This window comes from Astatotilapia calliptera, chromosome 10 (genome assembly GCF_964374335.1).
Source record: "Astatotilapia calliptera chromosome 10, fAstCal68.1, whole genome shotgun sequence".
Lineage (NCBI taxonomy): Eukaryota > Metazoa > Chordata > Actinopteri > Cichliformes > Cichlidae > Astatotilapia > Astatotilapia calliptera.
In genome coordinates this window covers 23,997,834-24,023,536 of record NC_137431.1, presented here as the reverse complement: position 1 = coordinate 24,023,536, position 25,703 = coordinate 23,997,834, and the positions used below count along the sequence as shown (strand labels likewise).

At 37.8% G+C, this 25,703-nt stretch overlaps 2 protein-coding genes across 3 annotated transcripts in view; one reads left to right on the top strand and one right to left on the bottom strand.

Moving 5' to 3' along the window:
• Positions 1-829: 829 nt before the first annotated feature.
• On the top strand, positions 830-4,707 carry irf1b (interferon regulatory factor 1b). 2 transcript variants are annotated; one of them, XM_026182985.2, is made up of 10 exons: positions 830-1,002; positions 1,622-1,714; positions 2,195-2,294; positions 2,393-2,560; positions 2,699-2,739; positions 2,960-3,086; positions 3,190-3,291; positions 3,428-3,456; positions 3,644-3,767; positions 3,981-4,707. In XM_026182985.2, exons 2-10 carry the CDS (start codon positions 1,628-1,630, stop codon positions 4,088-4,090), a joined length of 888 nt encoding a protein of 295 aa, XP_026038770.1. In that variant the 5' UTR covers positions 830-1,002; positions 1,622-1,627; the 3' UTR covers positions 4,091-4,707. The 2 variants fall into 2 exon arrangements, with proteins under 2 accessions (XP_026038770.1, XP_026038771.1); XM_026182986.2 differs by lacking the exon at positions 3,644-3,767 and having other exon boundaries at positions 846-1,002.
• Positions 4,401-25,703, bottom strand: part of slc22a4 (solute carrier family 22 member 4) — a 36,198-nt gene continuing 14,895 nt past the window's right edge. The window contains exon 11 of the mRNA XM_026182362.2: positions 4,401-6,681. The gene's annotated coding sequence lies outside the window, so the exon portion shown is untranslated. The remainder of the gene's footprint in view (positions 6,682-25,703) is intronic.

Genomic DNA, 25,703 nt, shown 5'->3' with positions numbered 1-25,703 from the left:
ATGCCTGAATTCTCAGGCAGGTCGCTGTTTATACTAAAGGGTTGGTCCCATGCACATGTTTGTCATGCCAGACTGTGGGGGAGACTTTTGGCTTGTGGAAGACGAATGCGTGCGCGCGTGCTTTGGAAATGAATGCACGCGCTCTCAGACTTTAATAGTGTTAACTTTGCACAACCTCCAAAGCAAAATTATTATAAGAATGCGTTATTATGATCACTATAATCGAAATACGGTGCATAACAGGTTGCGATAATATAACAAGTCGGCTGTTAGGGTTTAATGTCAAATCTTAATGTGAGTTAAATATAATTTGCCACTTGCAAATATTTGCACTATTTGCACAAAGCACTATCTGTAAGGTGAATAGCTTACAAAGGAGGGAGCGGGGAAAGAAACTCGAGTGACACATGAGTTGGGTCATTTAGTTTGATGATCTAGTCTACGTGCAGCAATCAACTGTATTCCACGCGTGTTGTTTTTTAACTTCCTTCTAGCTCTCAACAGCGTGATTTCTCGGAAATCCTTTGCTACTTGCTGAAGCAAAGGATCACAGCGCATGCTCCAAACACACTGTAAAAAAGGTCAGTCCTATTATAAGAGGACTTTCAGTCAATTCAATAATAAACCTTCAAATTGTATTTTTTTTTAGTTATAACAGGGTGGTAATGCGCAAATATGCAGATATGACATTAATAAAGTAGCTACTGTAAACAACTACAAGGTTATCGTCAAATAACCAATACATTTTCAAAGGCTTGATAAACACACCTCTCACTTTTTTTTTTTTACTGAGGACATTTTTTATAGCACCAAGCCTCCTGCCGGGGAATACCCGCCACTGGAGTGGCTGTGTATAAATTCTGCACACGAAGCTGTCGGTACTCACTTGTACTCAGAAAACGTTTACAAGTGGAACACTTAAAGACGAGAAGAAGCTTTTCTTAAACCAACGGGATTATTGTTGCATTTTTTTCCTCCTGGAATCACAAAGCAAATTAATCTGTAAGTATAGTGATATCAATTTAACATCCCTGCTCTATTTTTTAAAAGCTAAATGATGTTATTGGGATGATTTCTTTGAAAGAAATATGATCTATTATTACTTTAGGAGTCTGTCTTTCTCTCACGCTGTGTGTTTGAGAATGAACATTGAATTAAATAACATGCAAATAGATGCAAAGTTTTTAATGCACATTTAAAACTCGAATTTTTTAATTCTGTGACATTTTTGCCAAGCCTGTGTTGAGTTGCGCTCGTTTGCTCTAAGGAATTAAGAAACCTTTTTTAGGGGGGGGGAATATTCGCTTACCATTCTAGATTTTTAAACTTTTGCGCTACAGGATTAATAAAAATAACTGCATAACTGCATGAGTTATTTTTAGTTATTTTTTCTTCTTGTTCCTTCCAACCTTTCTAAACTAACGTTGACTCCTACACGTAAACACCTCCCTGAGCGCGCTGATTGCCCTGGCCATGAACTCTTCTGTCCCGCGCAGCAAAGAAGCAGTAGTAAATCTAAGCCGGGGCTGAGATGCGGGAGTTTATTTCCTTTTACCGCTGCTCTTCACACGCTGCATTACAGCATTTCTCTAAACTTTCTTCTGCTGCTGCATTTTTTTAGGCAAACATGCCAGTGTCAAGGATGAGAATGAGGCCATGGCTGGAGAAGATGATCGAATCCAATACAGTTTGGGGTCTGGCTTGGATTGACAAGGTGAGAAGCTTTCTTATCCTATTATAATACAGTGAACTGGTTCATGTAAATAGGAATTGCCTGCAAATAAGTAATAATAATTCAGAGTACAGGAATAGATATTTGGAAATCTATTTGTTGTAGGATTGATGCCTCTCCCCATGAGACAGGGAAGTGATTTCTGCAAAGCTGCACATGTTTTTATTGATGCTGAGTTGTCCCCTTGCTGTGCATACAGTATTAGCGTGTTACAAACATTGACCTGGTTTGAAGCACTAGCTTGGGATGGGTCTTAGTGTTGCAGTGTTACTTTGAGGCGTGCTATAGTTAAAGCCACTTCACAGCTATGCCTGTGGCACTTCAAACAGGTGAAAATAGGCACGATGAGGTAGCTGAACGGAAGCTTGGTTTCTGCTTGGGAGATAACACATTACATTCTCTCAGTAAGCGCAATTACCCACGATCCAACTTAATATATATAAAAATTTTTATATTTCCCAGGAGAAAACAATGTTTTCCATCCCCTGGAAGCATGCAGCTCGACATGGCTGGGAGGTGGACAAAGATGCATGTCTGTTCAAAGAGTGGGCCAAACACACAGGTGAGAAAGCCTGAATAAGCCTGCCACCTGTTCAGAACAACTCTTCTTTACAGGATGAGGAAGTGTACTAAACTAGCATGTGCCAATGCATTTTACAGGGAAATATTCAGAGGGCCAAGTTTGTGACCCCAAGACATGGAAAGCCAACTTCCGCTGTGCAATGAACTCACTGCCTGACATTGAGGAGGTGAAAGACAAAAGCATTAACAAAGGCCACCAAGCTATGCGCGTCTTCAGGATGCTGCCTGCTAGTCAAAAATCTAAAGGTGAGAAAACTGACAGGAAATGAACGTTTGTTCTTTTTGGCGAATTAACATTGCGCTCAGTATCTTCAATTCATGTGCTCTACAGTCTCAGTGGTAAAGAAAGTAAGTGACCAAAATGTTTTTCTTTCCTCTGCACAGATAAACGGACTAAATCAAGGGAATCGAAGGGAAGGAAGAAGGTAAATGCTATCACTGTTACTATAGCTCTAGTGACACTTGTTTTTAAATAGCATACTCAAAATATTCCTCATTTACACTGATCTAGATACTGAATGTATAGCTTTGTAAAATAATGCTACTTCGTAGCTGTGCAGGAAACAGACATACACATATGGATTTGAATGTCTCGATTTTCATTTCAAACATCTCACTTAATTTCTCTTTGATTTGTTCTTGCAGAATTCAGTGGTTAAGATGGAAGAGAGGGAAGACAGCTACAGTGACACTCAGTCTCCCATCCCTGCACTGGTGCCAGAAAGCACACAAGAAAACAGAGTTGACAGCACAGTGCAGACAGAACAGCCAGGTGAGCAAGTTTGAAAAATCTGTACCAAAAATGTTCAGATAAACAGTGTGTTTGAATCTAAAAGTCAAAGTGTACTCAATACGTTTGTTTGCCATTTTTGCAGATTACTTCTTCCCAACTGAGGTTCCTGATTGGTCTTCAACAGTTGAGATTGGCCCTGACTCCTTCATCAACAGATTTCAGGTTTCACCTGATCACAGCTCCGGTAAGACAACAACACATAGCTCATACTTGCTAGTAAATGACTTTGGCTTAGCTTGGAATAATTCAACTTAAATAGAAACTTAAATACTCATGTTCCTTTCTGTTTTTCTCCCCTTCTCATCGCTGTGATCGTGCAGACTACGACTGTCCAGAAGATATTATTGAGGTAAGCATAACCTACAGGTCTTACCCTAGTTAGAAAGCAACATTTCATTGACAGGAATACCCATGTTTGTCTTATTCTGCTTGGTTTGGCTCATGCAATAATACCCAAAACACTAATAAGCATGTTTTGTGTTGAAAAACTAGTTGGGCCAAATATAGCCATACTCAATCCAGTGTTACTCTTTCAGATTTGCAGAAAACTGGAGAAAGAAACTTCACACTGGATGACAACAAGCAGTTTAGACGACAAGGGGTTCCTGTGCAATGAACCATGCACCAGTCCAGGGAGCCAGTGGAGTGAGTCTTCATCAGGTAAATGTTGCTAGTTGGAAGCTGTCATGTAGCTGCTGCTTAAACACCACAGTCCATGCCAGCAATTTAAGAATTTAATTGTAGAATTTAGTCAACATCAATGAATATGGTTAGATTTTGTTGTATATTACATTAGCAATCAAAATAATGCTATCAGTTTTAAGTCACATGACTTGGTTTAACTGACCTTGGATTTCGCTCTTTGTTTTGCAGTCGACGATGTAGACGACACACGGCCACAGTACACAACTCTTGCAGACATCCCAAATTCCACAGATGAATTCTGGAACAGCTTTTGCCAACAGATCCCACTTTTGCTTTAAAAAAGTAAAGGACATGACAGGACAATTCTTTTACACTGGACTTTTAAGAAGCTCCTGAAATCTTCTCCCATCAGAGCTCACCTCTCAGCTAAATCATCCCTTCGCTAGGACACCATCCCACCATCCGGACTTCTACTGTGTGTTTGATGTTTGGAAGCAGTTTGCAGAGCCACCCTCATCGCTCTCATCCCATATGTGAAGTTGTGAACAGAAGTTATAAAGCGCACTGCTGTGTAAAAGGAATTCACATGCTCAACATTGTTTATAGTTTTGGCTGGTTCAAGGCACCATGCTGCTCGTTTTTTTCTCTGTTAAGCTCAGGCATGGTAATTCCATTATCTTAAACAACCTCTGACAATTACAAGATAGTTGTCATTAACCTCATCTTGCAGATATGCTCGCACTCAGTGCTTGTGAAAGTTAGTTAATGTACAGTGTAAAAAAAAATCACATATTTTTTTTCTTTGTTTTTCCGTTATATGTACCAGTGAATTATATGCATCTTTACATCTTGTCGACAAACAGCCCAACAACAGGTGAAAGCTTTTCTATACTGTAAATAGTAATGTGTGTGCGTGTTTTTTTAATAAAATAAACAAAATATGAAACATATAAAAGAATTTTTGTTTTTTCATTCCTATAGCAAGTGGTTTTAAATGGTCTCCTGTTATGAAACTGATCATTTGTAGGTCATGTTTGTGTAAAAAAACATATATTTGTAACATCTCTTTGAGCAAGTTAATAAACTTAAATTAGAACTAGCAACAATAAACTCTAAAATATTTTGAAGAATTCTAATCACGCTGGTCTAAATGATCACAGCATGCAGTTAATGATGTATTTCTGCAATTTAAATCATTGAGCCTCAAGAGCAGAAAAAAAAGTTGTGGTATGTGGTACTGTGAATAGTTGCATCAGTTTTTTTTCTTCCTCATCTCGGGTTCCCCCGATAATCCCCAGACAGTTTGAGGAAATAGTGTCATTGCAAAATATACCCACATGCACGCTATACATACTCTAAACTGGCTCGTTGACAAGGAGCTGTTACTGCAGGAGACCCCACAAATGGGATTCTTTACTTTTATCTCGTGTATGTTTTCAGGTTAGTCCAGACTGTTGAAGTAGACTCGTCAAACATCCTTAGAGATGAAAACGAGATAATAGCCATGCTTTTCTTTGGGACCTGAAAAGCCTTGCTTTACAGTAAATCATGTGACTTCATTTGAGGCAGGTGAAGGGTTTTCAATGAGAAAGCTCATTTGTTTAAACATAAAAACTATGGAATAAGCTTTGAAGTGTTTACGTTTTAAATTAAAAATTACTTTCAAATGTACACTTAATGTGTTCAAACTTTTTTTGTAGTCATTGACTTTTCTGTGGATAACAATGAGATTTTCTCAGCTCCTGCTTTCAATCCAGTTTCCAGATTTAATAGAGGTTATGTAGGTTATGTCAAAGGGAAAAAAGAGTAATTTAGTCTTTATGTGTATTGTAAATTACTTCATGTCATTTATTATGTGCATACGTTTTTTTTTATATATAAATAATGCTTTGATCTTTTTTCTTGATGAAGGCTCTTGTGACGTGATTACTCTCTTTTCCCGAGGCACAACGAACACAAAAGGAATTCAAAACATTGTGTTTACAGCTTAAGCATCAATAATCACGCCTTTCAAATGATTCACTGAGGTTTCATCCAAACAACTGAAGGAATACCTGCACAATTATTCACTTTTCGGCAGAGAGGCAGAGACAGCTATATCCACAAACAGCATCTCACAAGTCACAATATGAAAAACTGAATCTCACAAGACTCCAGTATGTGTTTTTATTCCACTTTATTACAAAAAATGTATAAATGAACATTTATGTTAACACTCACCTGCTTCTAATGTGCAATCAATTAGAAACAATTACAGGTGATTCCAAAATCTACAGTTATCTTAAAAGCTTCTGACAGTTTTTCCAGAATGTACCCCACCTCTCACCCTGTGACAGCTGCTATGGCCTCCAACGTGCTGATAAACGTATAAAAGTGTAGTACACGTGAGGTGTCACGCAACAACTCGACTACATAATAAACAAATAATCATTAACTAATCCAAAAGAGGTCAGGTTGATGACACCCCCCGATGACAGCTGCTCATGCATAACACCTTTTGTTCGGTTTACGATGTTGTAGTTCATGACTTTTTGCGAGTACAAAGTCCCGCGACAATACGGCATCAGCAGCAGAAGTTTAAACACATCTTGTTTTAAACAGTCAAAAGCTACACCATGAAGATACAAAGAGGGTGTGCGAGCTTCTGTGGTTTCAAACCCGAGACTGGAATACCATCTGGGAAATAAACCACACACACACATACACGCAAAAAAAGATGTGAAACTATAAGCACAGACTGCAGACTTCATTTTTCTGTATGTTGAAATGAACATATATTTTTCTAGACATGTCTTTGTCTGTTTCCTTCTTTGCTGAAGGCATAGTTCCTTTGTCGATAGACAACCATCAGACTCTGTCCTTCCTTTGTCTGATCTTCGATGTAGAGGTGAACCATGCCAGGGCTACTTTTGATCCACTGAAGATCATCCTTTGAAAAACACCAAGACCAAAACAAAACAAAGAAAACGAACAAACAAAAAGGGGGAGAGAGAGAACAAAGAATAATGATTAAATACAATTCCAGCTTATCTTAAGGCAAACGTCCAACATAAATGGCATACATTGACTCTATTTAACTTAATGTATAAACACCGACAACACAAAGAATCTTTTCCATGTTGCCAGTTATGTCATGCAGGCACTATTCATGTTAAATCATGTCCACGTGAATTTAACTGCTGTCGTTGTGTTCAGTCTCTAAATGATGAAAAGGTGATTTGAACCAGCAGGAATAGCAAAAAAGAAATAATGGCATCTGCTTAGTACCAACATAAACCTTGTAATGGCAAAACAAACACTTAGAGGTCAAAGATGGCGCAATGACAAGTCAAGGCAAATAAGAAAAAGCATTTAGCAAGAGGCAGATATGGTGTAAGTAATGCGTTGTTATGCATTTGAACCTAGATTTTCTGCTGGGACTCCTGACACTATTAGCTCCCCGGTACAACAAGGAACAGTATCTATGTTGCATTCAGTCCAATTTACACAAGCTGGTAAGCTAAATTGCCTTTGCAATTAGTTAGCATTTAACCAACAAACGTCAGGGTGACTGGTTATATAAGATTTGTACCCTTTTTATTCAGGTTTCCTACCCACAAAATTTCCAGTTTCGGTGCAGACACATAATTTAAGGAATCACTTTATAATGTATCAAGAACTGAAAGGTTTCAGTAAGAAAGTGGTGAATCTAATGCTGATTATACAGGCAAAAAGTTACACATTATTACAGTGTAGAGACCTGTTTAGAGTGGACTAATTATCATTAGTTGAATATTATTTCCAAACTGTGAATGTACCAAATATTCTTTTATTTATTTACAATTTGGTAAACTGAGCTGAATAGGTGCTGATTTTATCAGGACACCCATGCTGAACATCAAGTTTGCTGCTTTCGAAGCACACAAACAAGACGCCCTACCTTCTAACAAACGCAAACCTACACCACAGCAGCTCACTCTCTGGGCAGTATTTACTTTTAAGGGGATTTATTTGTATTTTCTATATATTATTTTGTCCCCTTTGTTCTTTTAAAACACATTTTAACAAAGTGTAAAGTGTTTATTTGTTATTTGACTGGTTGAAACCCATTTCATATATACTAGACATAATTTGAGCATAATTATTTTTTTTATTTATGCAGATAGAGTATGTGTGAAGCATACATTGCATTGTTTGGTAACATTTGTTTAAATGATTAGTAATAAATATGAAGTGAAAAAAGTTTGGAACATGTTTATTTTGTTTAAAATATATACTTATTCAGGAACATTGTACATGCATTAGTTAAACGGTTATAACATTCTTTTGGAAGGATGTTGCTGCTTCATTTCACAAACCCTGCGTATCTCTGTTAACATGAGCGTCTATCTCTACATCTCGGGTATATCCCGGAAAGTACGGGTAAATATGAAGCTTATCTTCTGAAAGTCATGTTGGCTTTTTACTAACATAATTAAATATCAGCAAATGACTTAATCGATCTCTCTACAAAAATATTTGGGTGAAAGGCAATGGAAAAAAATGGCGTTCTTATCTTGCCAGTATGACAGATCATTAACGACTCTTACTTGTTATATACGAGCGTAACTACATAATTCACTTCGTGCTATCGCAACACATGACCTCTTGTTTGTTCTGCTAGTTCTTATATACTTTGTTTACGTAATAAAAGTGGAAAATGTAAAACTTTCTGTCAATTGTTGACCAAAACATCATGTTGACCTTGATGATCTTGTTGAATATAAGACAAATCTTATTGGATTGTTAACATGACCCCAGTCTAAACATAGATTTACCAGAATTAATTGAAAGTGCATCGTGCATACAAAGAGGAAAAAAACAGTAGTGAATCACCAGGTGGGAAGGTTGTGCATTTTTAGTTTAGTTCCTGTTACATGACACCATTGTGATTTTGTCTAAAGCATGCGGTTCTCTTTATTGTCTGCAGTTCTTAAATAAATGCTTTTTCTCTTTGTTATCCCTTTAGAAAAGCTTAAATATGTCACAGAAGCACAGTCAGTTTCAATAAAATGTTGATACCACTGACTGTCAAGGGTATGGAAGCTTGTTTCTGCCACTGAAAAACATTTTTTCAATACATAAGACCAAATTAAGCTTATTATGTCAAAATTTTGACGTCTGAGAAAATGACTCAAAATTGAAGAGCTAACTTGAAATTTTTGTGATCTAACCTTAAATTTTGACACACGGATGGCAAAAATGCTTTTATTCAAGACAACTCTAGAAGCACCAGATGGCAGATATTTTAATTAGTTAATTTAATTGGTTTAATTTTAACAATTTTAGGAGCACTGTGGCACAGTGATGATTCAGACCAGTGAAAGGCAGCTGAAGGAGAAGTGATGGTTTTGACATAAAGCTGAAAAAAATTGCTTGTGACTGTTCGAATGAATGTGTGGAATCATTGGATAAATATGAGAGTTCAGGAGAAACTTCAGCCTAATCTAAAACCTGGCTGATTTATTACAAAGTATATAAAGTCTGTGTGTAAAAAGTGACCAATAAGATGCGCAAAAAATGAACACAATTCATGTTTCGCTTCTGTTTTAAGCTGCACAAATGTAGATAAAGTTAATACAACATTAATCTAACATACATCAGATTGAGGCCACAAACTCTGTCTGTTGAAAAAAGCAAACTGGTGCCATGGCTGGCTGTAATACCCTAAAATTTCAGGCGATGACTCACTGGCAACCATAAGAGCCACATCAGGTGCAAAATAAGATAAATAAGCTCTTTGGTCCACCTTTGGAGAGCACATTGGAAATGTGCTTGCCAAGAGAAAATGGTTTGTGTTGGGATGTTAAAAAAAAGATAAACACTAAAATGTGCTTAAAATTCCGATCACGTGCTAAAGAAATATAGGCGTTAACACTGTCCCACGGCCAGGAAAGGGTGTAGCACTCAGGGAGGGATGCAGACGATGCAAAACTGTTCCTCCCTACATAGATGACACGGCCATGAAGAGATCTAACATGCAAAAACCGCAAGAGAGGGCCGAGGGGGGAGGGGACTGTATGTGTTGGTAATACACTTGGTGAATCTCTGGTGCTTTCCACCTAACAAGTATAACCATTAGACTTGTTTTGTGCTAATTTTAATGATGCTTCATCCTGAACCACTTTTGAGTGAAGCTCAACCAAAGTTGTTTTTTCTCTTTTCTTTCTTTCTTTTTTTTTTAACGACACAGATGTGTTTGTGAAGTTACTTCCTCAAAGCACTTGTAGACACATGCATACCACAATAACCAGCAGGGTAAAATCAAGCTGGCTTGGCATTTCCCTAGGATTTTCAGTCTTGTGACAAAGACTAATATCACTCAAACATTAACAGTTATTAATATTACAGCGAAGCAGCAGTTGTTGTGAAATCAATAAAAATAAACCAATTCTTAGCAGGTTCTAATATGATTTAACTGAAACCTCAGATGAACTAAAAAGCATGCAGCATAACATGCTGTCATGCCAAAATGCAGAAGCAGTGTGTGAAAAACTAGAACTGTAGAACCAAAGAGGGCAAGTTGCAGCCCGGTGCTGCTAGTCAAATGCGCTTGATTAATTAATTAAAGTTGTGGCATTTTGCTGGTCTGGAGTATTCAGGTGTGTTTCAAGATATCAAAAAGGAAAGACGTCAATGTTTACGTTTGTGACAGTTAATTTAACAAAGGCTGAACAAGTATGGCTTGTTTGGAAAGGCTGCCAGGCGAAACCGCCTTATCTGAAAAAAGAACCTGGGAGCACAGCTGAAGTTTGCAAAGCTGCATCTGAACAAACGTTTTTTGGATAGATGAGACCAACGTGGAGATGTTTGGCGCTAATGTACAGTGCCACAGTTAGAAAATACAAAGCTTATCAGCAGAAAAACACTTCATAGCACACTTCACGAGGGGTGATAATTTGGGTTTGGTTTGCAGCCACAGAAATTGGCCACGTTGCAGTCCGTGATTCTGTAGGCAAATGTTAGGCAAACAGCAAAAGTCTGGCCGAAAACTCGGTCATAAAACAGGAAAATGGTCCCAAGCACATCATCAAATCCACAATGTGAGAGATGAGAAAGAAAATAATCAAGATGTTGCATTGCTTCAGGTAAAATTCAGACGTTGGTTGGACTGCAATGCTGCGGTGGGACGTTAAGAGAGCTTGCTTGCAAATCTTAATCAACTGAAGAACGCTGTAGAGAAGAGCGGGCCAAAATTCTTCCATAATGATGTGAAACACTGATAGAGTCGCACCGAGTAGCTAAAATTTTTTCTACCAGCTACTGAACCATGTGCTGTGCTTAGTTTTCCACACACTGCGTCTGCACATTGGCTTCGCTGTTGTGAAACAATGGCATGATGTAATATGTCTTGTTGTCAGAGGTGTGGACTCGAGTCACATGACTTGGACTCGAGTCAGACTCGAGTCATTAATTTTATGACTTTAGACTTGACTTGAAAAAATGTTCTAAGACTTGTGACTTGACTTGGACTTTTACACCAATGACTTGGGACTTGAATTGGACTTGAACCGGTTTACTTGAAAAGACTTGATATTTTACCCCAAATATAAAATTTAACATGCATATTATATAGAGATTGAAAATGTGACGTCATTCACGGGTAGAACCGCAAAGGATTCTGGGAACTCGTGGCAAGCGGTACTAGCGCACGCAGGCTTTCAATTAAAATCAGTTAAACAGCGATAAAAAGAAACAAAAATGTCAAGAAGCCGTTGTATCATTAACTGCAATAGCCGGTCGCATGACAGCCACGGGAAGCCGACGGGTAAAGAGATCGGTTGTTATCGGATTACGTCGTTGAAGAGAAATTGTTCAAGCCATGTTTCCGAAGTAACAAAGACGCGACGGATGGCCTGGATTGCAGCCATTCAAAGACCAAATATAACGTCCCAGAACACTCCAGCTCACAGGTTAGTCTGCTCCAAGCATTTACACGAAGGTCAGTGTTTTTTAGTAGTTAATACGTCATTTTCATAACATAATTAGTGATATAGGTTACAAGCAAGTCTGGCGCTGAACAGAAATTGTCGCGCTATGCTCCTTTATTTATTGTGCATAAATAGTGAATTGTCCTGACACAATATTGCGTTTCGCTTCTGTTATTATGGTACATTGACAAAAACATATACTTTTATTCACAGGATAAAACAGGTTTTTTGTATCACTAATTGCCCAGTGCGATTACAGACTGCGGTAAAGTGAGCCGTCATTTGTGAGCCGCGGTCAAGCCAGCCGCCTCCTATCCGCGCGGTGATTACAGCATACAATATTGTTGTCACTGCTACATTTCTGTGATGCTACCAGAAATTATTTCCACTACTAATTAATTACCGTTGAGCTCAAAGGTCCTATTAATAAACGGTTAACGAATGTGTATTTATGACGACAATTTGTGAGACTGGTAAACTTATGATACGTACGATGGTCTTTCGTTCTACACGGTGCATTTCAAGGTCCTGCACCCATCCGTCGGTAAACTGTACCTGGGCTTGTTGCAGTGACCTGAAGTTACTAAACTTCATGAGTGTATGCACTCACTCCAAGAACCGTATAATTATAAATATGCATATAAATATGCTAAGATGAGATAGCTGACTTCATCTAACTAGCAAATGTTGTCCAGGCTACGTTGGTGATACAGTTTTTTTTAATGTGTATGATATTTTTGTCATGCGATTTTAAAGCTGGTCCTACAACCGCATCCAAGAATAACATGCAGCTTATCTCAGAACTGTCGGTGAAAATTATTCTTGGAGCTAGGTTTAATTGAGCTGCATTTTAAAGAGGTGCAATTTCACAATTTGTGTATATTTTCTAAGTTCACTATTTTGTCATGTGTTGAGAAAAACACAGATTTTAAAATTACATGGTCTAATATTTACATTTAGCATAACTGCAACATTTTTTTTTCATTTTTTTTTTTTAAAGACTCGAAAGGACTTGAAATTCAAAGTTTCAGACTTGTGACTTGACTCGGACTTTTACACCAGTGACTTGAGACTCGACTCTGACTTGCCTGACATTACTTGAGACTTGACTTGAGACTTGAGGATAAAGACTTGAGACTTACTTGAGACTTGCAAAACAATGACTTGGTCCCACCTCTGCTTGTTGTTAATCTGAGTTTGTATTTAATATTATTTAAATTTGGTAAGGACCTGATGAATTTTTACGGTCTCCTGATTGACTCCTGAATTTAAAAGGGTGTCCATTCTTTTTACTATGACTGTATAGTAAGAGTAAAAGCCAGATATTTTGAATTAGTTTCACAAGTACAGTAGAAAATAGAATACGTAATATTCTAATTTTAGAAAATTTAATGTTATGGCAATAATGAACACAAGGAAACGCAAACACAGGAAGTCCCATTGCACAAGCATGACAACTCACTGTCTGATAGTGAATTATATGAAACAATTATTTATCTCCAGGTTTACTTCATTGCAGCAAATTCTCCAAGATTTTTTAGTGGTCGATAAACAAACTCTAGCTGTCCCAGCTCAAAGTTTTTAGGAGACCGTCTTGCATATAGGGTTCGTAAAAAAAGCAAATAAGAGACACAATTATCCATGTTTCAGAAGGATATACGACGACAGCGTGCAGAAACTTGTTTTGTCATCTATAACCCGTTGTGAGGAATTTAGGCAATGTTTGATCATTATCTCTTTTTCTCTCACTGATTACTGCTTTTCCAGTTTTGTAGTGTTCATATTCTTATGAATATAGATAAATATATGTGTGACGTTTTGTCTTTCTTTTCAATAATCTGCTTAATACACATAAAAATAAGTAAATAGAAAGATTGGCAAAATGTTTTTTTAGGCTCAGGATGGAAGACAATCTGAAAAATATTTCCTAATTAATGCCAGAATCTGTGCTGTACCACTCACTCACACACCGAGGCTCAGAAAGCTTGTGGTGTATTTGAGTAAAATGAGACCAGGAAATAAATGATCTTATTCTGCTTAAAAGACTTTTATGATGGTCAAGATGGTTTGACCACAAGTCGAGTGCAAACACTGTAGGTTATGCAGGTTATTGACATTTTCCTAGTACTTTTCCCTGTGGGTGTGGGTGAACTCAGTAATATCCTCCCAACCAAATTCATAACTTGGAGGCACATATACGTTTTTTCACCACCGCTCATAACATAAAGCTGCAAACTGGAGCAGATAAATGAAGCCAATGTAGACTTAGTCAAAATCACAGCTGCTCAGATGGTCATTTGAAGCTCGCTCTAAAAATAACCCACCCTTATGTTAAAACTTAATAGGAGCAGAATAGAACTTTTAATAAATATTTACACCGGCCATAGAGACTAAAACATTTTTTTATGTTTAATCACTATAGCCCTACAGGTGGTGAATGCTTATATAAATTACATAAATTGTAGTGGTGTTTTAAATTATGGATACAGAGCAAATATAAAACCTGCAGATTTTTGATGTGGCCCTTGAGGCCTGGCGTTCCCCATCCCTGGCGTAACTACTGGGGGTGCACTAGACTCCTTGTTTAAGTATCATGCCAGATACCATGAATCAAAGCGTGAATTATTGATGCTTGTAATGTTGGTGCCTTTAAGAGCATTTCTACTTCTTATTTTTTAAAAATAAATGGCTTGAGGTGAGATTTTTTTGTGCTGAATGAACTACCATTCTTTAAAGACATGCTAAAGCGTATTTGTTCCATTCAACAGTTTGGGTGAACATCCGTTAGGTGATGACTGTCTACACAGCTGATGGTAAATACATTATAATGATAAGGAACCCCCATAATGTCACTAACTGAATTATATTTTCTGGATTACATTTGCATGACCTCACAGAAAAATTACTAAAAGAAATTTAAAACTCATTCTTATCAACAGATCAACCAGTGCTGCTGAATGTGCCACTGAACCAACTGTTGTGGCTGCTTAGACAGCTAAAAGTCTACACTGTTACAGAGAGAAATAACATTATAGAAGCATGTTCACCAGCTTTGTCCATGGCCACTCTCAGAGCTGTGATTACATCAAACCATACAGATGCACCTAACAGCTCTGACTGTTTTGATTGTGGGTGTGACCCAGCAGCTAAACAGTGTAACACTGACTGCATGTAGCAGTTGTGTGGGTGCACTGCTGGCTGAGTGTAATACAATATGTTGTTTACACTGATAAAACGGCATGTGAAATTTATTGCAAAGGATGCAGAAATAATCCAGAATAAACCTCCAAACTATGGCCTTTTGTGGACTCTGTAGAATTATACTACACAAAAACAGCATTAGCATTACTAATACTACAGTTTAAGCCATCTTGTGTTGGTTTCCTTTGATTGCACAATACAGCCTTTTCCATAATTCTCGTATTCTGGTTCCAAATTTATCAAAAGATAAATAAAATAATTCCTAATAAAAAAAAACAAACAAAGAGCAAATCATAAGTAAATAGGGCTTGACTGTATCAACAGGAGGTAAAGTGTTGCAATGTTTGCAGCTTTTTATACTCCACCTATTAAGTCACTCTTTGCCCTGTGTTTGTTACTTTCTAACAGGAAACTGCGTCATTCAACAGTCAGTCAGCTTTCTTCCCTCACCGTCTAGGTTGAATGTCTTAGTTTTCATTTTTTGTTTTTTTTTTCCAATTCTCATTACACCGTGCCCCTGAAAATCTGCTGTTGGAGCTATTCAGACATGTAATGATGAGCTCCATGCATATTTTGCTTAATTAACTGCCCCAGTTCTGTTATCTTTTCTTTCAAATCATCAGCCGTGATTCATATGAAAGACATAGTGATTTGACTCACAGACATAATACGGAGTTTCTGTAAAGGACGAATGTTTTGAACATTCTTTGCGTCAAACAACCCACACCGTACACAAAAGAATTTGCAGAGTTGCCTCAGGGAAAAGTCGTGTGTTTTTTCTCATAATCTGGATCAAGTTGTTACGTAAAAAATTGTCAAGTTTTGTATTCACATAATCACGCCGCAATAGAGCTTCTTTTCATTGTGAGAATTAGGTTACTGTAGCCGTTGAGGAAGTCCAACATTAGCATCTGCGGTTGCTGCACAGTTGTTATTTGATCCCCCTCTCAGCAGTGTAGATTCTCACCAGAAAACATAATGTTTGGTCTCATAAACACTACTGTAACTGCTGTAAAATCACCAGCATGCTTTGCATGCCTTTGCAGAAAATAGAGGTTGCATGTTGCAGATAGATGAATTCTACTTCTGTATTGCTTTGATTCAAAATGACAGTGATTTTGTACAAATAGCTACATACATGTACACTCAATAGTGATTAGCCTACTAATGAAATCATTCACTTGCGTTTTACTCCACCCTGTACTGTGCATGTTCTGCATTATAAAAAAAGGCGCCAGATTAGAATGAGTTATAAGTTTATTTATTTAAACCAGGAAGTGAAACTCCTGAGAGCAAGAATCTATCTTGCACGTGTTCCACTATGGGAAGAACAGGCAAAAAGCACGAAAGTTTTAAAATCATGACCCTTTTGCTGTTATGCAACAGTGTTGATCATGACCCACCTTACTGCCAGTGTGCACAGAATTTGCCCTTGTTAATCACATTTTTAGAAATATTAGAAATAATAAATGAACTTTTAACTAAACAGGGGTGTGGTACTCCTGGATTAATTAAATCTTTAGTACCTGAAGCCTGAAGACAAAAGGAGAAAAGCCAAACATCTGTAACACGGAACGAACCAGAGCGGGTGGATTTTCAGGTTTGACGATGTCAGCTTGTGCGGTTTAAAGTCAGGATTAAGCTCTCTGGTGGAACGAATGCGTAACATGCATACCAGCCCGAAGAGAAAACACAAATGGATGATGGTAGAACCGTCATAAACGCTGAAATGATTGACATGGCATTTGCAATTAAAGGTGTTCTTGCATGAGTTCAGTTACTTTGGCAGAAATTGAATTCCCCAACAACGACAAAGTGTTTCTTGGGAACAAACTGCTCTTATTAATGTGCAAATGTAAAAATGTAGGTCACTGATGCTTTAAACTAGAACACACTTGTTACACAAGTGGCTTTGTTTCTTTAACAAAAAAGATGCAAATTAAAAGAAATAGTCATCGCTGATCAGACATCTTGAGCTACAGGCTGGACTGTGTCCCAGTGTAGTGTCTGATTTTTAAAAGGCCGTCACCTCTCGCTCCCAGTCGGTGTCTTTTCAATTTGGGTTTCAACTCTTAGTAAGACTTTGAAGCCAACAAAAGAAACAAGTTTTCAGCAGTTAAGCATTAGTTTCACAGTGAGTCAAACTGGAAGGCTCTGCTGTCTCATTACATGATACTGATAAGTCACACACATTCCAAAACAATCACCACTCATACTTGGAGTATCCTCTGGAAACATTTGCTCCACCTAATTTTTGTATGAAACCAGTGAAACAAGATGCAGGACTAAAATAATTTTAAGGTGCTCGATTTCAGCTCTATGTAGGCTTTGGAGTGTTTGTTACATTAACCCAAACAAACCATATTCTCTGCAGCAGAACTGCTTACAATACATAATCTAGAAGACAATTTGGAGGAACTATATTGACATAACTTCTGTATCCCAGCACTCGTTTGGCAGAAGTTGTTACTTTCATTCTGAGCAGCTGAAAACAATAGCAGGAAGCAGAAGGAGTAGATGGCCAACTGGTGGGCTTATCGTTGTGATCCATGCTCCATGTTTTAACATCCGCTCCTAGAAAATAGCTTGGTAGAATAGATTTTGTTTTCATCATGCACTGGATTAAGATTATTTTTTAGATGATTTAATGTTCTGGTGTTGGATTAGAGAAATCAGAGCTAAAAGGTATTTCCTGACACTTTCGGGACACAGAGCTAATAAAAACTGAGCGTGTGTAGTTATGGAAGTATAATCCCCATTTGGCGTCACTGGGTTAAGAATGGACTTGAGTTGATCCTAACCGTTTATGTATATAGACTACTTTGGCTGCTCATTACCATAAACATCTAATCAGCTAATCACATAGCAACAGCTGTTTGCCCATTGCAATGCGCATGTAGACATTGTAAAGATTGGGATCTAGTGGGTTTTTCTCACACAACCGTCTCTCCAGTTGAATGGTCCAAAAAAGAGAACATACTCAGTGAATGTCAGAGGTCAAAGGTGAGAGGATAATGACCAGACTGCTTCACATTGAAAGGAAGGCAACAGTCACTCAATTAAACACTCATCACAACCAACCTATGCATTGGAGCACAGGTGTCCTGCAGGTTTTAGATGCGTCCTTAATCCAACACAGCTGATGAACTCCTCAACATGTCTTGAAGTTCTTCAGATGCCTGGCAGTGAACTAATCATATGATTCAGGTGTGTCGACCCAGGGTGAGATCTAAAACCTGGAGTCCGACACCCCTGCAATAGAGCAACACCAAACCTTTATACAGATTTGTTACAGCAGCAGAAGACCACACTGTGTGGATCTCCTGTCAGTTAAGAGCAGAAATCTGAGGCTACAATTCATGCAGGGTCGCCAAAATTTCAAAACAATTCATGAAAATGTGTCTGATGAATCCAGATTTGTTCTGCAACATTGGGCTGGTAGGGTCAGAACTTAAACTACGAAAGCATGGATTGTCCTGTCTTGTATCAGTGGTTTGCGCTGCTTTGTGATGGCACAAAGCTCATAATCATCTCAAACTGTTTTTTTGAACATGATGTTCCCTGGCATTCAAATAGCCTCCTCAGATCTCAGTCCAATAAAACACCTTTGGGAGTGGTGGACCAGGAAATTTGCATGTGCTGCTGACAGATTTGCAGCAACTGTGTGATCTTGTAACCAGTACCAGTATCTGTTGAATCTATGTGATGACGATTTAAGGCACCTTTGAACATGGGGTCCAACCTGGTACAGGCAAGGTCCCAAATACACATTGGATAAAGAGGCTCATATATGTCAAACTACATTTAGTAATATGAGCTAAATGTAATTAGCTCATATTACTAATTATCTGATTCCAAGACAATTTTGAAGTAATTTAATTTGCCAACCAAATTGTAGGCTCAAAGAGAAATAAAAAAATAAAATTAAAACACAGCCGCTTCATCTACTGTTGTCTAACATAACTAGAGACCATATGTTGTGAATAACATTTGGCAACAACAAGCAACAAAGGAAAAAGTAACTGCTGGTGATGTAAAGCGGACACATTGAAGTTAATTATAAATATTTAGTGGGCTACTTAGACGTCTGGACTGCAGAATTTGTCCCGGTAGCGATGCCTGTATAAAGATTACCAAAGTGCCTGACCTGACCTACTTGAACAGTTGTGAACTCTAGTATCTTGCGTTTCACACCTTTTAACAGCACAGATGGTGACTGATGTATTTGTCTTAAAAGGTTCATTCAAGCCTGTATGCTGAAGTACAGACTACTGTGTAACTTTGGCCTCAAAGCAGACTCAAAGTACCTAATGCTGGTTGCTCTTTAGACTGTTTAGATTGTAGCAACTACCCCAGATTCTTACTGTCTGTGAGCTACAGAGACAAGTGGTGCTGCATTTTGCTCAGATAAATATTTGGTTTTTGTTATTAACTGTTTTCCCTTTGATGCAATTTCTTTCCTTCCACCATTTTCAGTTAACATGTTTTCATCCTGTCACATGAATCCTCAGTTTTTAATGATTTAATATGTTGTAAACTTGTCTCATTGACTTGACGGATAGTTTTATTCTCTGTTCTTCTATGTATGCATGTATGTGCATATGTGGGTGACCTCCAATGTTTTGAAATGCACCTAAAATAAACAATATTTCTAATTATTACTATTGTTACTATTATTACTATGCAAAATAGAGTTTTGTTAACCAACTGCAAAAATGCACAATTAACATAGTAAACTTTTTAAAAGTTTCTCAAAGTACACTTGCTAAGATCATGAAGCACGTTTTGGGATCAGATCATGATAATGTGATGCCAAAACATGTAGGTTTCTCCCTAACCTAATTCAAAACCTCCAAAGCGGTTCAATACATCAATATGTACATGAAGATAAACTGATGAATGAACGTTCACCTATAAAATGTTTATTATTACTTTGTTTATTGTCTCCTTTGTCTTTTTTTATTGCCTTTCTTCTCTCTCTCCATTTCCTTTACCTTAACTGCTAGTTGACTTTCCCGAGCTTGGCTCTGCTGCAGGTTTCATCCTATTAAAACATAATGTTTTAATGCCTCGATACATGCAGTCATTTGATTTCAATCTTTATTATTCTAAGATGTTTACCGTAAAATAAAGATAATAATAACAAAGTGCCCCGAGATAACTGCTGCAAATTGGTGACGTATGAAAAAAAACTGAACTTTGGTAGTTGGTCACATATGCAGAGGAAGAAAGACTGCTCTGAGACTGATTTATGCATGCTGTGGGTATGCCGGTGTCTGTGAGTGAGTGGATGTGGGTGTGTGTCTGATAGAGATAAGGAGAGGGAATGAAAGAGCGACTGTGTGTTACAGAGAGTGAAATATTGGTCGGCTGATTTACTGGAAACACCAGAACTGCCTGTGGTTTCATTCAAACAAAAGATGATTGCAGTAAACCTTCAGGATACAACACCCTATAAAACGAAATACGAGCCATATCATCTCCCAGAGTTTAATCTAAATCAGACAAGGCTTTACATTTTTATAATATCCAGTTTAACCTTTAACCAATCAAGTGGGTCAAGTGGGATCACAACAGACTGGAAAAAGAAGTGCATGTATACTTCACTTATATCAGCTACGGCTAGTAAAAAGTTGCTAAAAACTGCTGCTTTAAATAAGGATATTATTAAACGATTACAGCTACTGAGCAGAAAAACTTATCGCTAACTTCTGCAATTCTGTTTTAAAAACATATATATTATTAGTGTATATTTTTTGAGGTAAATCAAAGACTAGGTGGTGCACAGCCATGGTGGTGAGCAGGTGGCCTCTGTCATGTCACAGGAAGAAGGCTGTGGGTTTACACTTGCTAGCCGGTTGGTCCCATTTTGTGTGATGGTTGTAGGTGTAATGTAAGCAATGTAAGGTGCAAAGCTGTACTCTACCTCTTGCCAAGTGTTAAATGGGATAAAGCTCGGTGTGACAGAGTTTACAGACAAATATGAGTGCTCTACACATTTATGAGGTGCCAAATAGCAAAAAAACTAACAAAAACCCCTTAAACTCTGAATCTGTCTTCTGTGCATCCTTGGCCTCAACACCATGCACGGATAAAAAAAGGTGCAGGTGTTTAAAAGAAATTTGCATTTACCTGGACGTTGAACCAAAAGATCCACACACAGATACGATTGCATACATAAAGACTACTGGTGCATCTCAGAAAAATTAGAATATCATGAAAAATGTTTGATCAAGAAAGGGAACCTTCCTTGTATTTAGTAAGTATTATATCTAAAGTGAAAGATTTCAGGTAGGGTTTTTTTTGGCTTCTGTTTTAATTTTAATGATTAAGTTGTATAACTAATAAAAGTCACAAAGTCATAAAAGTCACAAATATGGTACCCATGAATATTAGAATATTGTGTGTACAAGTAAATTACTGTTCAAACAGTATAAATACTGTGTATCACTCAGTCTAGTCCAGTTGAGGCAACCACAATCACGGGGAAAACTGCTGACTTGACAGTTCTCCAGAAGATGATCATCTACACCATCCATAAAGATTATAAGTTCCAGAAGTAAGTCTATTTATATAGCACTTATAAAAAACAAGTGTTACACAGTATAAACTATAACAATTAAAACCATATAATTGGATAAAACAATGTAAAAAACAATCCTGCACAGGTAGGTCCTCTTTTTTAAAGCTATCAACAGTGTCCACATATCTTAATTCCAATGGAGGCGAGTTCCACAATTTGGGAGCCACATCCTCAAAAACACAGCCCCTACCTGGGCCGAGTTACCGGCAACAAGCGCTGATCAGCTGTCCTAGCACTTAAGAATGGATGTAGTAGATGTGGGGAGGCATCTGACCATGAAGAGCGCTGAAAGTAATCACTGAAATGCTAAACTTACCCTAATTTAAAGGGGAGCCAGTGTAAAGAAGACAGAATTGGAGTTACATGGGACCTTTTGGAGGACCTCGTGAGCAGCTTTCAGTAGCATTCTGGACTTTTTGCAGTCGATCTCGGGACGATCTTGGCACGGATAACAGCCGACAACAAACGGCAATAATGAAGGAGTCATAATACAAACCAGTGTACAATCACTTCCATTTCACACTGAGGCACAATACATTTATGCCTGCCATGTTTCTCAAATGACAAACAAGTTTGTACAAGACGGTCAATGTATTTAGCAAAAAAAAAAACACCAAGTTGTCAGAGGCACAGATAAGAACTTCATTTCTTTCAGGCATGTAAAGACAAGACACTTATCTCCCATCCAGTTCTTTATAACATTAACGTACTCCTAGGGGGCAGGTAGTTTGGCACTATTCTGGGTTTTGAATGACACATACAACTGAATATCATTTGCGTAACAAAAGCAGCAACAAAAGGGTCGTTGCTGAAAAAAGTCTGCTAAGGTGCATCGTTGATTTGCAAAATAGAAATGTGTTCATTTAACATGAAAATCTGTTGGTTGAATTCAATTTAATCAATTTCATCATGGCAATGTGTGGCGTGATTAAATAGTGACTAAGGTTGATGTCAGCGCATGAAGAGCCACCATCATTTCTAATAAAAAGGAAATCCTGAGCCAGAGACAATGCCAAAAGCATCTAACCTAAACAGAAGAGGAACTGGACTGTTGGTCAGCGGTTCTAAGTCCTCTTTTCAGGTGAGAGTATGTTTTGTATGTAATTTGAAAATCAAGTTCCTAGAGTGAGGAGAAAGGGCGAAGAAGCATGTCGCAAGTCAGGTGTGAAGCTTCCCCACTCTGTGATAATTTGGGGTGCTATATCATCTGCTGGTGTTGGTGGTGGTTCGTCCACTGTTTTATCAATCCACAAGTCAAAGCATCCATCTACCAGGAGACTCTAGAGCACTTTATTCTTCCATCTGATTCCCTATCCAGCAGTACTTAGCACCTCCCTACAGAGTCAAAACCATGACCAAGGGTAGCTGTTCAAGTTATTACTGCACTTGACTGGCTAGCCAACTCACCTGACTAACCCACAGAGAATCTGTGAAGTGTTGTCAAGAGTAAGCCGGAAACACCCAGCTCAAAAATATGCAAAAGCTAAAGGCTGGTATGAAAACAACCCGGACTTCAAAAACATCTTAACGTAGCCTCCATGCCACATCACATTGAAGCTGATGCCATTTCTAAGGTTGAATGAAGGTTCAATTGGATGGCATTCAAAATTAAATAAAAAAGCTTCCATCATGGTCTTCATTCATGTCAATGCTTGTTTACATATTTAATAATATTTCTCAGTGCCGCAGTCTTTCGAACAAAGCGGTAAAAAAGGAAAGTCTTTCTTCATCTCTATTTCCATCTTTGCATTAAAATTCAAACACGTTCATGCGTTAATATGAAATATTCCTGTTTTTAATTCTTGATGACCAACTTTAACTTTTTTGTTTTTTGCAGATTTACACTCCTTATGCTTACTAGTCATAGCTATAGTTATTTAACACAATTAATTACACATAATTGCACTTATAATAACCCAACAATATGATACATAACACGATAATAAAGGTGAGTTAGTTGCATTTCAATAATTTTAGCATGGTTAATTTCAGTATTAAAGGTACTAATACTCTCCAAATTCTCACAGGTTACATTTTCAAAGATGCAAAGTTTGCACTGGAGTACTTTTTATATGCCAATATTTCTAATTTCTAATAATTCATATTGTTTCTTAGTTTTTTTCTTTTCTTTCTTCACTTTTATCTAATCCCAAACAGTCAGGGTAGAAGGACTGTCTTCACGAGTCTGGTTTGAATAAACGTTTCTTTCCCTTATTGTTGCCGGGGACTTGCACAAAATGGATTTTTGGATTATTTGAGTCTTTCTCCACGCAGCTAGGTCTTACTTACAAAGTGCCTTAAATAAAATAAAATAAAATTCAATTTAATTATACATAACACAGAGAGAGAAGTCACGCAAGCATTCATATTCAGTAGAATCACATCCTGTTTGACTGTCATACCTTTGTAAACAGGAGTTACCTGTATGCCAAAAAAGTTGACGATGTGCAAAAGCAATCAAGTGTGCATGTGGGTGTAAAGGAGTGGGTGCATTGTAGGCATGGGTGACAGAGATAAAGAGATTTGGATGGAGTGAGGAAGGGTAAGACAGTGTGATAAGCCAAGGCTGTTTTTGGCTGGCTTCTGGCCACATATTGGTTCGATGCTTTATAAGCTTCTGTGTGTGTATGTGTGTGTATGCACATGCATGTTGTTTTTTGGTTGGGAGGGTAGCTAAATGAGTGAAAGAAATGAGACAAAGGAGAAGGCAATTTACTAGAGTTAGCTCATTTACTGGAAAGACCAAAATCCTTTCTGTTGCTTTTCTCTGTCTCTTGCTCTCTCACACAGACACACAAAGGAAGTGGATGTCATTTAGTGGCAGGATGATATAGCGCCCATATTTTACCACATTATGTTGCAAAATAAATGCTGCTCTGCCCAGTCAACAGGTGGATGTTAATCAATAGTCACATGTGGTTACCATAAGTGAAAAACATCCTGATGACTTCTTTTCTTAGGAGTGCAACTCACAATCAACAGTGCACTAAAAATAGTCATGTTAAATCACAACTCAAACAAGTCATCTATCATGAATGACTTATCTCTTTGAGACTACCATCATCTAAAGGCTTACTATGCCATGTGGGTCTTCTCAATAAAGTTATATATATGCCTTCTACAAGAAAATGCATGTTTTTCTGCAATCGTTTCTGATAAAGTCACACAGATAAACAGAAACAGTGCTGTGCTAAACAAAACAAGAGCAAAATGTGGTTTATTTTGTTAGTTAACTTAAAATGTTAAAGGCCTAGGAGCAGTGACAGCTGGTGATCTCCAGAGGAGCAATACCTTCTTCCTGTAATTTGTCTGTTTAAATTAATGATACCAGCCCAACCTGCATCATCACAGATTTTGTGTGTGTAATGCCAACAACTCTCCATTAAGGTGGCATGCAAACAGAGAAAAAAATATCTTTTGTTTTATGAGCCAGGGAATGTTGTTATTATCCAGCCTGCCGAGCTGCTTTAACAAACACGTATGTGCATTATAGTGATTGGCACGGTAAAGCTGAAAAACAATCTATGCGGACGTAACAGGGTGTAAACCGTCTTGGACAATTTTGGCATTCCTGAGCATCAGGACACGACAGCTCCCAAGGAATGTGTTGCTTAAGAAGTTCCTCTATATTCCTCGAGAACATAATATCTTCCGCACACTTCAGGATCCATTAGACACATTTACCACCGCCCCAGTGACTGAATGAACTTTTTCCCTATTTTTGCAATCCACTTTCCAATGTCTCCAGAACCTTTTCGTGATATCAAATCTACTGCTGATAAAACATAATAGTAGTAAAAAAATTTTTTTAAAAATGTGTCAGCATGAGAATGAGATCAAGAATACTTTGATGTGATGTGCCAACTTTGAGGTCTTGGTGTAAGCAATATACACTCTTTATTTGTGTTCGAGCCTGTGTGTACAATAAATATCCCATTTACCCGAAATCACCCATCATTCTAAATGTCTTTGTGCTGCCGTGCCATCTGCTGTGGGTGTGGCCACAGGTGAACAAAGTTGTTGCTATGAAGCCAAAACAGCAACAACAAAGACAGCAAACAGGGTTAAAGATAAACATGAAGGTTTAAAAAACAAACCTCATAGTTTTGTTTGTTTGGACATAGCAGACATATGTGTTATTCTTTGTCCTGGATGCTGTTAATGTTAGCCTCAGGCTGGATGCCTGAGGCTAACATTAACAACTGTGAGTTAATCCCT